Source organism: Peromyscus maniculatus, chromosome 12 (assembly GCF_049852395.1).
Source record: "Peromyscus maniculatus bairdii isolate BWxNUB_F1_BW_parent chromosome 12, HU_Pman_BW_mat_3.1, whole genome shotgun sequence".
Lineage (NCBI taxonomy): Eukaryota > Metazoa > Chordata > Mammalia > Rodentia > Cricetidae > Peromyscus > Peromyscus maniculatus.
In genome coordinates, this window is record NC_134863.1 from 16,764,913 (window position 1) to 16,780,350 (window position 15,438).

The 15,438-nt window shown below is 41.7% G+C and overlaps 1 protein-coding gene across 2 annotated transcripts in view; it reads left to right on the plus strand.

Moving 5' to 3' along the window:
* Tprg1 (tumor protein p63 regulated 1) overlaps nt 1-15,438 on the plus strand; it is a 158,308-nt gene that overhangs the window by 84,633 nt on the left and 58,237 nt on the right. For both annotated transcript variants that reach the window (XM_042259116.2, XM_076548650.1), the window contains exon 4: nt 6,493-6,669. In XM_042259116.2, coding sequence (XP_042115050.1) covers nt 6,493-6,669 — 177 coding nt within the window. The remainder of the gene's footprint in view (nt 1-6,492; nt 6,670-15,438) is intronic.

Sequence of the window (15,438 nt, forward strand, 5' to 3'; positions counted from 1 at the left end):
CTCTCTCTCTCTCTCTCTCTCTCTCTCTCTCTCTCTCTCTCTCACACACACACACACACACACACACACACACACACATGGGGGGATGACATTACTAGAAAATAATTTTTAGAAGCTCATTTACAAACAACAAATTGATCTCCTTGTCTCAAAAGAACAACTGAAGTATCTATCACTGGACACAGGTCTGGGCTGCAGGAAGGGTACCAGGGATGACCAGATACTGGATAACTGGGAAACAGGACCTGGTAGCTTGCAGGATAAGTATAGTTTGTCATTGTTAGTTCGCTGTTGCCCTCTGCTGGTGAAGTTTGTCATCTCCGCGAAATTGGAGCTGGAGTTCTCAGGTCCTCTCCTCCCTGGGCACATAAGGCTCCTCCAACCTGCCAAGAAAGACAGGGATGCTGGTGCTGAGGAACTGAGGCAGAAGTAAGGGATGCCAGTGAGGACTGTGTCTCACATCGGGAGATAGATGGTGGTGGGTTTCTGTTCTTTCACCGTACCATCTCCTTGTTTGTTGAGACCTTGCTGGGTACAGCACAGAGACCCAGGTATAAATGTATAGATTCTGCACCAGAGGAACCTCCTCCGTTCAATATGTGAAGTCCAACATAGAAATAAACTGTACCTCGGAGAGTGTGATTACGGCCATGGGAGACGTACTGAAAACGGCTTTGTTGTTCTTTGAAGAAATGACATCCACTTGGAGGATTAGGGTCCATGTAACAGATAGCAGATAAACTGGGAGCTTGAAGTTTGTATTTTCCATCTTTTAATTCAATTTTAAAATTTTTAGTTTATTTGAAAATTATTTGAGGATTTCGTAAATGAGCACACCATGTTTACGTCATTTCCAGCAACCCCACCCCTCCAGTTTTTCCCGTGTCCCCTCAGTCCCTCCCTGTCAAATTAATGACCTCTTCAGACGTGTTTGTATGGACGGGGGGGGGGGGTGAGAGTGGAAGCCTATGGATGCTGTCCGTATTTGCGTGTGTTTAGGGCTGACCATTAGGATTAGGATCTCCTCCCTGGGAAAAAGGACCGGTTCCTCCTCTCTTCAGCAGCCATTCTGTAATCCTCATCTAGGGGTGGAGTCTTGTGAAATTTTCCTCCTTCATGTTGGCCTCTCAACTGGTGTGGTCCTGACAGCTCTTGTGGAAGCAGGCGTGTTGTTGAGAGTCCATGGGAATGGCCTCTGTCCTGTCCAGAAAACACTGGTACGGAACAGTGGCTCCAGTCCTCATCACTCCCCCCTCCCTCTTCCCCAGTTAACACCTCCAGCAGTCTGTCCATCCCTCCCTCCTGTAACCCCTGTGTTCTGCTATCCCCCTCCCTATAGTTCCCTCCCCTAGTGGCCCTTTTTCTCTCTCCTGGCTTCTGTGGTTGCTCTAGGTTATAGGCTCAAACCCAAAGATTCAGAGCCAGGGTTCACAAATAACACAGAATATGTAGTGTTTGTCTTTCTGAGTCTGGGTTATCTCAGTATAATATTTTCCAATTCCATCTGTTTACCTGAAATTCTATTTTTTAATAGCTGACTAGAATCCGCTAGTGTATATATACCACGTTTTCATTACCCGTTCATCAGGTGATGGACATCTAGGCTGCTTCCATTCCCTCGCTATTGTGACGGCAGCTGCAGTGAACATGGCCAAGCAAGTATCTGTGGACCAGGATATTGAGTCCTTTGGGTGTATGCCAAGGAGCGGTATCGCTGGATCATATGATGGCTCTACTTTTAGCTTTTTGAGAATTCTTCACGCTGATTTCCATAGTAGCTGCACCTCTTCGCAATTTGCTGTCAGCTTGCTTTTCCTGATCTTAGCGGCTCTGACTGGGGTGAGAGGAAATCTCCAGCTAGGACCTTGTGTGCTCGGGCATTAGTTCCCCAACTTCACCAGTGGGAAATCCTAAAACAGAAAGCTCTGTACTGCAAAGGAAACAATCGAGCAAGGGAAGCAAAGGTCCACAGAATGAGGAGAATCTTCGTCAGCTGTTTTTCTACAGAGGGTTCACAGCCAGCGCACATAAGGCTCTTCAAAACTCAAGAAAACAAACAACCCAATATAAAAAGGGGCTATAGATCTGACAGAAAGCTCTCAAAGGAAATAAAATGGCTAAGAAATATTTTTAAAAACTGTTTAGCAACCTGATCAATCAGAGAGATGCAAATATTTTCTAATTTTAAAAGTAGTTATTTTGGTGGCTAGGGAGACAATCGTTAATTGTGCATGGGGACCTGAGTCCATACATGAGGGCCTAAGTCCATGCATGAAGACCCAGGCCTGTGTCCCCAGAACCCATGTTAAGCTGGCACTATGGTGAATCCCCAAAATCTCATCACTGGGGGTGGGCGGGCGAGTGATACAGAAGAACCCTGAGGTCTTGGCCAGTCAGTTTAGCCAGTCTGTGAGTTCCAGTTTCAGTGAGAGGCTCTGTCTCAAAAATAAGTTGAAGAATCAATGCGGGACCCTTGACTTTGACCTCTGACCTCCACATGCATATATGTATATGTGCCCATGCCACACAAACATACATATATTTTTATGTTTATATGCACACATATATTTGTATATCATGTGTATGTGTGCTGTGGATATCACTCTATATAAATAAAACACTGATGGCCAGTGACCAGACAGGAAGTATAGGTGGGACAAAGAGAGAAGAGAATTGAGGGAAACAGGAAGAAGGAGGAGGGGACACTGCAGCCACCGCCATGACAAGCAGCATGTAAAGACGCCGGTAAGCCACCAGCCACATGGCAAGGTATAGATTTACAAAAATGGGTTAATTTAAGATAAAAGAACAGTTAGCAAGAAGCCTGCCACAGCCATACAGTTTATAAATAATATAAGCATCTGAGTGATTATTTTATACGTGGATTGTGGGACTGCGGGGCTTGGTGGAACCTGGAGAGAAGCCCTCCAGCAACATATGTGCACTTTCTATATATCTATATCACTCTCTATATATATACTATATCTGCCCATGCAGCACACATATGCATACTCCATATATATGTGCATATGCAGACATGTTTATATGCACACATATATACAGATGTTCACTCACTATATCTATATAGTTCTCTATATGTATACTGTATCTGCCTATGCCACACACACATGCATATTCTCCATATATATGTGTCTGGGGAAGTTTGCTAGAGAAAGGAACTGCTGCAGTGACATGTAGGGTCACAAGTGGCCCTCAAAGAGGTGTTTGACCACATTTGCATACATGCTAAGGGTTCTTTGCTTGGGGGTGTCACTAGGGAGAGAGCCAAAACTATGCCTAGATTGGATGTCTCAATATTCGTCTCAGGCCCGTGTATATATGAGTCTGCTATGTGCAACATACCGAGCGTATCATTTTAGTTTTTGCAACTTTAAAGCAGAAGTGATTGCATTCAGTCCAAAGCGTTAGGTTTTGTGGGTAGTAAAAGAGATCATTGATGTCCCAGGCCTCAGTAATCTCCCCGAGCTACAGCAGCTCTGTGTGGCTGTTATTCCTTCCCCTATGTTTGTTATTATTACCCTCCAAACTTCAAGGGCATTCGCCTCAGGACTATGTGGTTCAATGTTTGCATGAGTTCTGGAAGAAATGAAGATATGACCGAAGTCCAAATAGACACCACCACCTAGGAGCTGGGGATGGGGGCCTGAGCTATTTATAGGCCCAAGTGTTTCCTTGAACTCAGACATCCCCACATGTAAATTATGCAGTCTGTGTCACAGTGGAGCCCTCTGTGTTCCTAAAAAGAATCCTCCTTTTTCCCGGAATCTTTTACCTTTAAAAATAAATCTCATTATGGAGTGCTGACATTTTCAGTAAAACCATTCAACCAAAAGCTGCAGGTTTTTCTTCTCTCAGACTTAAAACAAGTGTGGTTTATTAGGCAGCCATGTATAACACACTGCTAAGTAGATAAGGTCTATTTAGAGAGGTTTATGTAGATAGCGGACAGGCCGTCCCAGTCTTTCCTAAGACAGAACATGTTAAGTGGACTATCAAGAATCATCTCTCAGGAGAGGAGAAGTTCAATGTTGCTGTTTAGAGTGGGTGGGAACCACAGAACCTGACTTCAGTAAGACCACTCGTATTTGAGGCTGCTTCTTTCCACCATACTGTAACTGTGACTTAACTTTCTAGCAGAATGACTGTAGATATTACCTCCTTCGAGGGGTTGTGGGCAGATGGACCACTAATACATGTAAATGCACAATGGCTGTAGCACACTGGGGTCCCAGTCAATGCCGACGTCTCCTGGGGTTCCTTTTCTTTTTTTATTTCATCCCTAAAGAGAAGTTTCTTCTTTCATGCTTTTCCAGTTCCCCCTCCCATGGATGTAACTTTATTTTCACTTACCCATCTTTATACCACAAAGAAGATGGCATATATATTCAGTTCCCCAAAGCCCCTTAGTGACCTATGTCCACAATCAGTGCTCATCACTGAGAAGTTTAGAACCCCAATGGAGTCACTTCCCATACTCCGCCACCAGAATAGTGAGGTAAGTATTGTGTCCATTTTACAGACAAGTTACTAAAGCCCAAAAGAAGTTTAAAACTCTATAATCATACAGGATTATTAAATGATACAAATTCATCTTTCCATTCACATAGTAATTTTCTCCAAAGGATTCAAAATCACCATTGACATCCATTTATTTGCTCAGACACATATGTTTTTATTTCATAAACACATACACATTTCCTCATACATTTTCATACAAATAGGGTTGATAACCCATACTTGAACTAGGCCACTTTCTGTAAGCAGTATTTATTCTGCATGGTAGTGTCCTTATGGTACCCACTGCTAAACAGTTTGTATATTATTCCTTCTTAGAAATTATGTAGATTAAAGAAACCATACAATGAAGATAGTCAGACTCAAAGGCTAGACCACTTGATGAACTTCCATACAGCGGAAGCTGCCATTCAGAATGGAAGCCATGGAACTTCACATTGGCCTTTATACTTTCACTATCAAAGATATTTATGTAATTAAAATAAAATCACATGTAATTATAATTATGTAATAAAATACAATACATTTGCAATATGTTTATAATGAATGTAAAATTAAAAACGAATTATGTAGATCTATGCAGGAAGAGAAAGGGTGAAGCCACTTCTAGACAGCCTAATGAGGCAATGGGCTTATAAAGTAGCTTAAGAAACCCATGGATTTGAACTGTGACTAGGACACTGAGTGTTCTCTCTGCTGTAAGATGAATGACTCTAGACTGTATAGAAATGGGTAATTTGTATTAGGAGCCTTGGGTTTAACCCTAAGTTAAAGGGGAATTGTGCAGCAAAGTGGAGGAAGTAATGCCATTCGGTCTACATCTTAAGAACTGCACCATGGCTACTGCTCAGGAAATGGGTGGGGGCAAGGTGTCCATAACCCTCAACCACTAGACTGATTACATGTGGCCAGAATTCTAACATGAACTGGTCACGAAACAAACAGGTCAATCTTTTAGTAAAAAGCACACACTAAATTCTAACAAGTCATAAAGTCTTTTAAAAATGTATTTATTTTATATATGTGCATATTTTGGCAGCCTGCTTATATATGCACCATGTATATGCCTGGTGCTCACGGGGGCCAGAAGAGGGAGGTGGATCTCCTAGAACTGGAATCACAGATGGTTGTGAACCATCATGTGGATGCTGGGAATCACACCCTGGTCCTCTGAAAGAGTAGCCAGTGCTCTTAACTGCTGAGCCATTTTGCCAGCCCCATAAGTCATGAAGTCTTACATCCTGAAGGATCTGCTATATTGACAAGAACTGCAGAATATAACTACTCCCTCCTAATTAGAAAGCACTGTTATATTTCCTTCCTGTTTTCTCTCAGAATTCTTAATTCACAGCCAAAACACTCCTCTTGTACCCCGAAAGTCTCTCACTTTGGGAGCGAATCCAATCGGTGAGCACTTACCAAGTGTCTGTTGCTCAGTTGCTTGGCTATCTCTTCCCCAGATGGATGTGATTGCTTGGGTCATGGTGATCCTCATTTAACTCTCTTTCATCTCCACCTAGCAAACGGTTCCTGGAGATCGGTGTAAGCTAGTTGGCAGTGAGAGGACTTTGTAGTGCAGCCTCAGTTAGGACAGTGACATTCCTGGTATCCTGGAGGAGGATATCCTACTGCTCCTCCATGAAGGTTTCCTGGAGAGCTGGGAGAGTTAGGAAGTACAAATTGGTTGGAGGTCAAGATGATGCAGACTTGGGTTTCCTCAAATGGGTTTATCTAAGGGGGAAGCATCTTGAGCTCTGTGGTCCTTGGACATTTATTTCCATGGCTTCTTTAGTCTTCCCTCATCTCTCACACCCGGGGCAGATTGGCAGACAAAGGGTGGCAGTAGGTACTTCTCAGCCCCCTTTTCTGTGCAGGGCCTGATGTCTTAGTGAATGCTGTTATTTCTGTTTAAGAGGCCTGGTAATCATTGCTTCTGCCCTGTGGTTGTTCCTCCAGGATTGACCACTGGAACAACGAGAAGGAGAAGGTCCTGCTGCTCACGGACAAGACCCTCTTGATCTGCAAATATGACTTCATCATGCTTAGCTGTGTGCAGATGCAGCAGATCCCCCTGAGTGCCATCTGTCGCCTCTGCCTGGGCAAGTTTGTCTTCCCGGGGATGTCTCTGGACAAGTGAGTAAGATGCCTTGGACTTGGAGCAGCTGTGAAGCAAGGCAGACATATGCAAAGACATCAATAACATGGTCAATTGAGTAACATAAGCTGGAAGAAGCAGAGGAGAAGGGAAGTCCTACCACTAAGCTCATCAAAGTATCAAGTTAGCTTCTAATCTATGTTAAGCACCAGAGATGTGATTTTTAAGCAAATTGGTAATTTAGAACGAGAACCTAATAGCTAAATGTATTTAGGTAGGGAGAGCTATGAGAATATAGAGGAAAAGTTCCTACACAGTTCATATGGCAAACAATCAGAGAAGGTTTCCCTGGAGAAGCACTTAAGTTCGTATTTGTTGTTGAGCAGGAGCTATCCAGGCAGGCAGAATGGTACTCCAAGCAGAGGAACAGCATAGCCCCAAAGAGTAAGGCAGGGTCTGGGGCATTTGATATGGTTGGGTATTCAAGTTGTTCTGTAAAACCAGAGGACAGACCTCCCCATAGTCAGGAGCTGTGTAGTTTTTCAAACTCCTCCCGGGAGCTCAACAGCTGCAGATCATGAACAAGGGACTGGGTGAGGTCTGCAGAGGAGGAGTGTTGACCTGGGAGCATTGTTGGGTAGCCATCTTCATCAAAGGCTGAAGGTGAGCTCTTCTCATAGAACGGTCAGCTTACAGAAGGTCGACATCATTTGTTGTTGTTGTCCACTAAGCACCTGGCATTGGGCTTGGCAGGTTTTCAGATCTGAGAACTCAAGCACCTTGAATGAGCATATCGGTTTCCTCACCAAAGCTTACCATATATCAAAGAGCTGTGTTTCATTTGCTCTTTTCATGGAAACAAGAAGTAACCAACTCATTTAGTTCATTAACTTTTAGAACAAGTAGGTTTTTCAACCATGTGTACACGTGTAAAATATATTTAGATGTCACAAAATATTTATTTTTAAGACCTCTGTTTTCCACTCCTGGAGACCCTCTATCCAACATTCTTTACACAGACACCGGCAATTTATTGCTTACTTTTGAAGACATTGCCTGCAGACACAAAATAGCAGTCTCTGTGTGTACATCTTTAAAACTCGACACACCTGCAGAGCAGTTCTAGCCTCTGTTACTGCAGAGTGCTCCTATTTAAACCTGCTTAGCTGGCTTCTCACCGACGGCTGACGGACAGCCACGTTTGCCCTAGCTATGACCAACTGTGCTCCCGTAAACAGTCTTGCTTGTGGGGCTTCGCATAAATGTGCAAATACACCTGTAACCTAGAGTTCCAGGAGTGGAATTTGTTATGTTAAAGTCATGTGAATCTTGACTCACAGAGATAGTCAAATGCCCACCATATAAGATGTAAATGTTGATGCAAGAGGGTATCCTTTGATACCTAATCTCACTAACATTGTGTAATGAAACTTTCTTACTTTGCCAGTCAGCTAGATTAAAGAATTTTTTTTTGTTTAATTTACATCAGGAGAATGTGAAGGGAGTAAATTTTTCTATAAAATGCCCCCTTTTTGACAAGACCAAGTATTTGTCCTTTTGGAGTTGTTAGAGATGCTTATGTGTCAGAGAATATCATCTCTTTCTTTTTTTTGGGGGGGGGGAGTTTATTTATTTATTTATTTATTTATTTGAGACAGGGTTTCTCTGTGTAGTTTTGGTGCCTGTCCTGGATCTTGCTCTGTAGACCAGGCTGGCCTTAAACTCACAGAGAGCCACCTGGCTTTGGCTCCCGAGTGCGGGGATTAAATGCGTGCGCCACCACTGCCTGGCCAAGAATATCATCTGTTTTCTGTTCTGCATGTTGGATGCATTTCATCCTAGTGTGTCACCGCACTTAGAACTTTATAATGTTATTTTATGGCCTTTGCTTCCTAAGTGTCAGAGCTATCATTCTTTCAGGGTTTGGAAATTTTCAAGGGAGATATTATCTGTAATGGAATTATAATATCCATTTCCATGTTTTGAGCTCATAATTTAATTTCTAAACATGGTCAAGTTGCTATTTCATCTGAAATTTGCTTGAGTAGGGCAATAGAGTGTCAACCGGCTAACATTCTCTACATCATTTATTCAACATTCCACCTTTCCCTACTGATTTGAAATGTACCTGCATGGTGTATTGCCTTCCTCACACATCTCTGGGTATTTCCACAGTTTTTAGTCCATTCTGCTCATCAAAGCACAGTACAGTTTTAGTTATTCTATTGAACTCTGTGCTGACATGCACGGGGTACATTAGTCTGTCATTTGTTACTTTGGTGTTGTTACAGTTTAATATGTGCATTGTGCTGTCCTCGTACAACAGGTTGAGAAATATTTTATCCTTTATTTTGTAGAAAATTTAATCTCTGTCTTGAAAGTTTGATCACATTAACATGGGAAATCTTGACATGACGAGGTGGACTAGTTTCTGAAATAAAATTATTTCACGAATGTTATATAATTACACTTTCTTTGATTTACTTTAACTTTAGTGAACTTTGTTTTTCAAGAAATGTCTTAAGCATATTTGGGCTTGTTGTATTTGAAGGTATAAAGTTACTAACAATATTCCTCATTTGCCCTTTGACATCAGTAAGACATGTTAGTAATGTTTTCACTTCTTGCTAAGGGTGGTTTGTGTCTTCTGTGTTTCCTACTCATCTATGAACTTAGCTTTAGAAAGACACGTCTTTTGTCCCCCTTTGCTGCAATCCCTATTGCTTGGTTACTAGTTACTGAATTCTGCTCTTTTTTTCTACAATGTCTTTCACCTGTCTATTTGGGGCTAACTTTTCTATAACTGATTACAGAAAAAAACCAAGGTTATTATGCAAGATTTCTCATGTTTTCTCCTATAAGCATTCAAAGTTATCCTTTTAACTATTGTTTTTGGTGCCTCACATAAATTGAAATGTGCTGTATTTCTATTTTCATTTTGAGGTATTGTCTAATTATTTTTCTTGTGATTTCTTTCTGAATCCATAAATACTTTACAAGTTGTACCAGCTGATTTGTTTCTAAATATCTTTATATTACTGAATTTTCATTTAGAGAACCTATATCTTTACATTAAGAACTATTATTTATTTTATATGATGGATATTTTTTCTGCATGTACATTGTGCACCATGTGCCTGCCAGGTGCTTGTGGAGGCCAGAAAAAAGACAGCAAATTCCCCTGGATCTGGAGCCCCAGATTCTTCTGAGTTGCCATGTGGGTGCCGGAAATCAAACCCATGTTTTCTGTAAGAGTATCCACTGCTTGTAACCACTGAGCCATCTCTCCAGCCTCAAGAACTCATGTCTTTCATTTAAGACCTTATGAATATATTGAGATTTATTTTATGGACTAAACTGCTATATATCTTCTTGACAGCACCAATTTTTTGCTTAAGTTGGCTGGCACATGAATTAGGATACTGTATTTGATAATGTTAATGTAGCTATCTACAACGTGACTGAATTTTATCCAGTTTTACAACAGTTAGTTTTATTAGTCGTTTTTAGCGTATCTGTGATGAAATACCTTAGAAAACCAGTTACAGAACAGAAGCATTCACTTTGGTTCACAGTTCCAGAGATTTCAGTCCAAGTTCTCTTGGACTGATATGCTGGAACATCTGTCAGCTCTGGGAGCATGTGGAGGATGTAGTTCATTTCATGAGGGACAGGAGCCAGACACAGAGAGAGAGCCAATGACTAAGGGCAGACCCTCATAGTTCTCTTCCTCCAGCTAGCCCCGCCCCCTAAACTAGTGCCACTCTTTAGGGACCAAGTGTTTAATATATGGGCTTTTGGGCCATTTCAGACACAAACCATGACAGCCTGGAAGAGAAATGTTAACGTTTGTCATTGTGTAACTGAGTTCTTTCTTTAGTTTTGTTGATTTTTGCTTCATGTGTTTTTTTGGATGTGTTCTATTAGATACATATATACAATGATAAGCATATTTTTCTGATAAGACGAGCTTTGTTTCATTATTCAATTTTCCCCTGTAAAAATATTTTCCTAGAAAGTAATCAAATTTGTGTGTCTGTAAAAGTTTTTTACTTTCATTATTTTTTAAAAAATAAGTGTTTTTTGAATATGAGGGGTTTTTTCCCCTTAAAGTATGAGTTTATGTGTACCACATGCCTGTAGGTACCTCAGGGGACCAAAAGAGGGCATCAAACCCCTTGGAACTAGAGTTACAAAAGGTAGTGAGCCACCTTATGTGGGTGCTGGGAACTGAACCTGGATCCTCTACGAGAAGGGTAAGTGCTCTTAAATGCTGAGCGACTCTCCAGCTTCTCAGTGTTCCTCTTTATCCTTGGCAATGGCCAGTGTTTTAACGATCTGTTTTAAATCTGATATTAGCCAGGCGGTGGTGGTGCACACCTTTAATCCCAGCACTCGGGAGGCAGAGCCAGGCAGATCTCTGTGAGTTTGAGGCCAGCATGGGCTACCAAGTAAGTTCCAGGAAAGGCGCAAAGCTACACAAGGGAAACCCTGTCTCAAAAAACAAACAAACAAAAAATGTTAAATCTGATATTATTTTATCACCTCCATCATTTTTATACCTAACTTCCCCCATAGAATATCACTCTCCATCCTTTCGCCTCTACTTAGTAATCCTCTGTATTTACTGTGTGTTCCTTGCCACAGTCCCATAGGTCACACAGTTAATCCATTTGGATCATACTTGCCTTTTAATTGGAATGGTTACTCTTTTCACATTTTTGTGATTTTTGATACGATCAGCTACCTGCTACTTGCTCTCTATTTTTTCCTTTTATTTTTGGTTCCTTTGTTCTTTTTCTGCTCACATTTTGATTAAATATTTATCATAATCAGATTTTGGTCCATCCATTGGCTTTCATGTATAGTATGTGTTGTGGCTGCTTTGTGGCAGAGTTCATCAATCTTAACATTATTGATGGTTTGGAAAGGAGAATTATTATTTCTGCGAAGCTGTTTGGTCTTGTGTAGAGTGTTCAGCAGTATTCCTGGACTCTACATCTCTACCTACCACCAGCCACTAGTGATCACTCAGGGTTTTTCTATAGCTTTGCCTTTTCCAAAATGCCACACAGTTTGGAGCTACAATATAGACTTTCTAGATTGGTGCCTTTGATAATAATTTAATATTAAACACTAATTTATCATTAAATATTACTACATTTTATTAAATAATTATTTAACAAATAACAATTATTATATATAAAATTATTAATAAATAATTAAATAAAAATAAATGTAAATAACTCTGTATGTCTTGTGGCTTGATGGATCTTTGAGGATGATCATGTACTCTCTTACTTTTTCTACTTTCTATAATTTACTGACTATTTTACATTCACACAGCTAGGTTTTTTTTCATTCACAAATATTTGAAAATGATGCTTTTGCTTTCTGAGTTCCAAATCTGATAAATGATATTTAGACACACAGCCATCGTATTTATATTTTCTCTCTTTACCTATTTGTTTAGTAATATTTTTGGCCACTTGGTCCATTATGGGCTGATATAGAAGAATTACGTTTTCCTGTTAGCATGGTAATTGTTTTACTTTAATTAATTTACATAATAGATATGAATACTGTGCTGTTTAATGTACACATTTTTGTAGGCGTTTAATGTATTTCTTACTATAAACTGCCCATTCTACCAAGTATTCAATCCTTATGTTCTTTTTAAAACTTTTTGGGGCACATCGTTACCTCTTTTTAAATTTCTCCTTTCTGAATCACTCTGATTTTGCCATGTATTACCATGTAGTGCTGAGTTAAATTTGACCTTACAGTCCAGCGTGGAGGTTGTTTGTGGTGGTGGACTGTTTAAGCACAGTCAGATAGGAGCCATGCCTTACTTCTCTCACTCGGCTTTATTACTAGAGTTTAGAAACACTTTGCCATGCTGTTTATGTTTACATGGTCTGAAACTCGGGGGAGTTATTTTTTTCTTTTCTTTTTTCAAATTTACAGTTGTGGTTGGTGTCCCTTCCTACCGTTGACTGGCTCCAAGCTCCAGGCATAACTCAATACGATAGTCTATGGTTTTTATTCACGACGTCTACACCATCACGTTTTAATACATTTTGCTTACAATAAGCATTCCCACTTTAGCGATTATTTTCTTGAGTAACGCTTCCACTCGACACTCTCTCTTAATCTACACTGAACCCCCACTTGGAAAGCTCTGAGACCTCCGTGTATTTCCTCAAGTCTCTCAGTCTTTGCCCTCTTCTTTCATGAGTTTCACCAAACAATTCTTACTTTTATGGAATATTTTATTCATTCTCCCATGAGGCATCCAATCATGACCATCGGGAACTGGTGTAACGCCAGGCCTCCTAATTAACTTGTGTGGTTTTAGCCAGCATTGTGTCCTGCTGTGAGAGTGAGAAAGGCTGGGCCAGCAGCCTGCAGCTGTGCACAGAGGCAGACATCTGGCTTGACTGGGATTCTTGAGTGGGTACTGTTCAGGGAGTTTTAGCAGGACCTTCACGTGGATCAGAGCTCTGGATTAGGAGCCCAGCTCTGGGTTCTATCCCCAGTTTCCCCAGTTTTCTTTTTAAAGGGGCAGTTAATAGTCCTTTCTCATTAACAGCCTCAGTGTTAGTTCGATTCTAAGGATGGGACAGAAAGCGCTTTGTAATAAGTCCCGTGGTTCTCAAGTGTTCACAAGCGCTGCTTTTCTTCAAGATTAAAACTTTTGTTAACACGGAACTAAGTAGATTAATTTGATTGTTATCTTTGCTCCCAACCCAGTTGGCCCTTCTCAGGTATTAAGTCACCACTATTAGGTCAGAAGTGAGGCTGCAGCAGGCAGAGTAGGAGGCAAGGGAGAACCAGCTGCTTAAGAACAAGACAAATGGACGCCTGAGAAAATCCTGGGCGGTCCAGTGAGGTCTCGCCTTCAAAGAAACTACAGCTAAAAAAACAAGGATACCCCCGGCTGCTGGTGGTAAAGCTGCTGGTCAGGTGCCCTGTCTCCTCCGTGACAGTGTGACAGTTCCTTGTCAATGATCAGGAAGAAGCTAAGCTGGGGGGTGCATTTTACAGAGAGGAAAAGTGAGAGGTTCTGGGGTCCAGACACCATCAGCTATTGCCTGTTACATTGGGTCTCAAAATCTGATCCCCTTTCTTTCTTTCTTTCTTTCTTTCTTTCTTTCTTTCTTTCTTTCTTTCTTTCTTTCTTTCTTTCTTTCTTTCTTTCTTTCTTTCTTTCTTTCTTCCTTCCTTCCTTCCTTCCTTCCTTCCTCTCTCTCTTTCTTTCTTTCTCTTTCTTTCTTATTCCCCTTTCTCTTTAATCCCCTCCCTCTCCTCCCCTCCCCTCCCTTCCCCTCCCCTCTCCTCTCCCCTCCCTTCCCCTCTCCTCCAGTCTCCCCTCCCCCCTCCTCCCTTCCCCATCCTCCAGTTTCCCCTCCCCCCTCCTCTCCCCTCCCCTCCCCTCCCTCCCCTCCCTCCCCTCCCCTCTCCCTTCCCCTCCTCTCTCCCTTCTTCCCCCTCTCCCCCTTCCCCTCCCATCCCCTCTCCTTCCCTCCTCTCCCCTCCATTCCCCTCTCCTCTCCTCTCCTCTTTTCCAGTCTCCCCCTATCCCTTCCCTTTGGTTTTTGTTTGTTTTCTTTTCCTCTTTGTCTCTGCACTTGGTCTTTTTCTTCCTCCTCTTCGCCCATCAGGGTGAAGACCTTATTCCTTGTCACGGGAACTATGCCTTCTCCTCAGTCATGAAGACCATCACAGTTGAGCAGAGCATGCGCCAGTGTATGCCCTGTGCTGCCATCTACAAAACAGTTGTTTTGTTTAATTCAGTGTATTGTGTGCATGCGTGCGTGCGTGCGTGCGTGCGTGCGTGCGTGCGTGTGTGTGTTTGTGTATGTAACGGAAAGAATGGGAGTACTGGCAAGAGAAAACTGAAGAGTAGAGATCACTTATTTGTGAGATGAAGGAAGAGAGATTCTCTCAGATCATAGCATTCACCACAGAAACACTAGGAAGTAGCCTGAGCTCTACAATGGGAACCCCAAATGTTATTCCTATCATAATTAGATCCAGTCCCAGATTTTAATTGAAAACTAATTTCCATAATTGTGTTGTGTTTATAACCTGCCAGAAAAATAGGTGCAGGGAGGACTAGGTTTCCACCATCAGAGTAAATCCTCCCACACATGTCTATGCCATTTGAATCTGAACAAAACACTAGAACTCTTTTTCTTTTGAGACAGAGTTTCCATGTTTGGTCCAGACGGGCCTCAGACTAACAATTGCCCTGACTTAATCTCCTGAGCAATGGGCCTACAGTCATGTGCTACCATACTTGACATAGCTTTAATTCTAATGCGCCTCACTTTCCAGTTGATGAAATATCAATAATTAAATCCTTACAGGTCACCTCTTAGGGTAATACAATAGCAGCACTAAATGATCATCACCGTGAAAGTGTTTTGCAAATATGTTTAAAGATGAGAAAAACCACATTGACTTTTCACCTTTCCTGCTTTAAAAATGTGTTCACAGAGGATTATCAGGAAAGTCAGATTCTGAGTAGTCAAATGACTTTTCTGCTCCTGGAAATAGAGGGTGGGGGGATCATCTGAGACAGAGGTTCACTACCTTTGGAGGCCCCCACCTTTGCTAGCACCTAATATTCTCTCTCTCTCTCTCTCTCTCTCTCTCTCTCTCTCTCTCTCTCTCTCTCTCTCTCTCTCTCTCTCTCTTCTCTCTCTCTCCAGGGTTTCTCTATGTAGCCCTGGCTGTCCTGGAACCCACTCTCTAGACCAGGCTGGCCTGGAACTCAGAGATCCACCTGCCTCTGCTTCCCC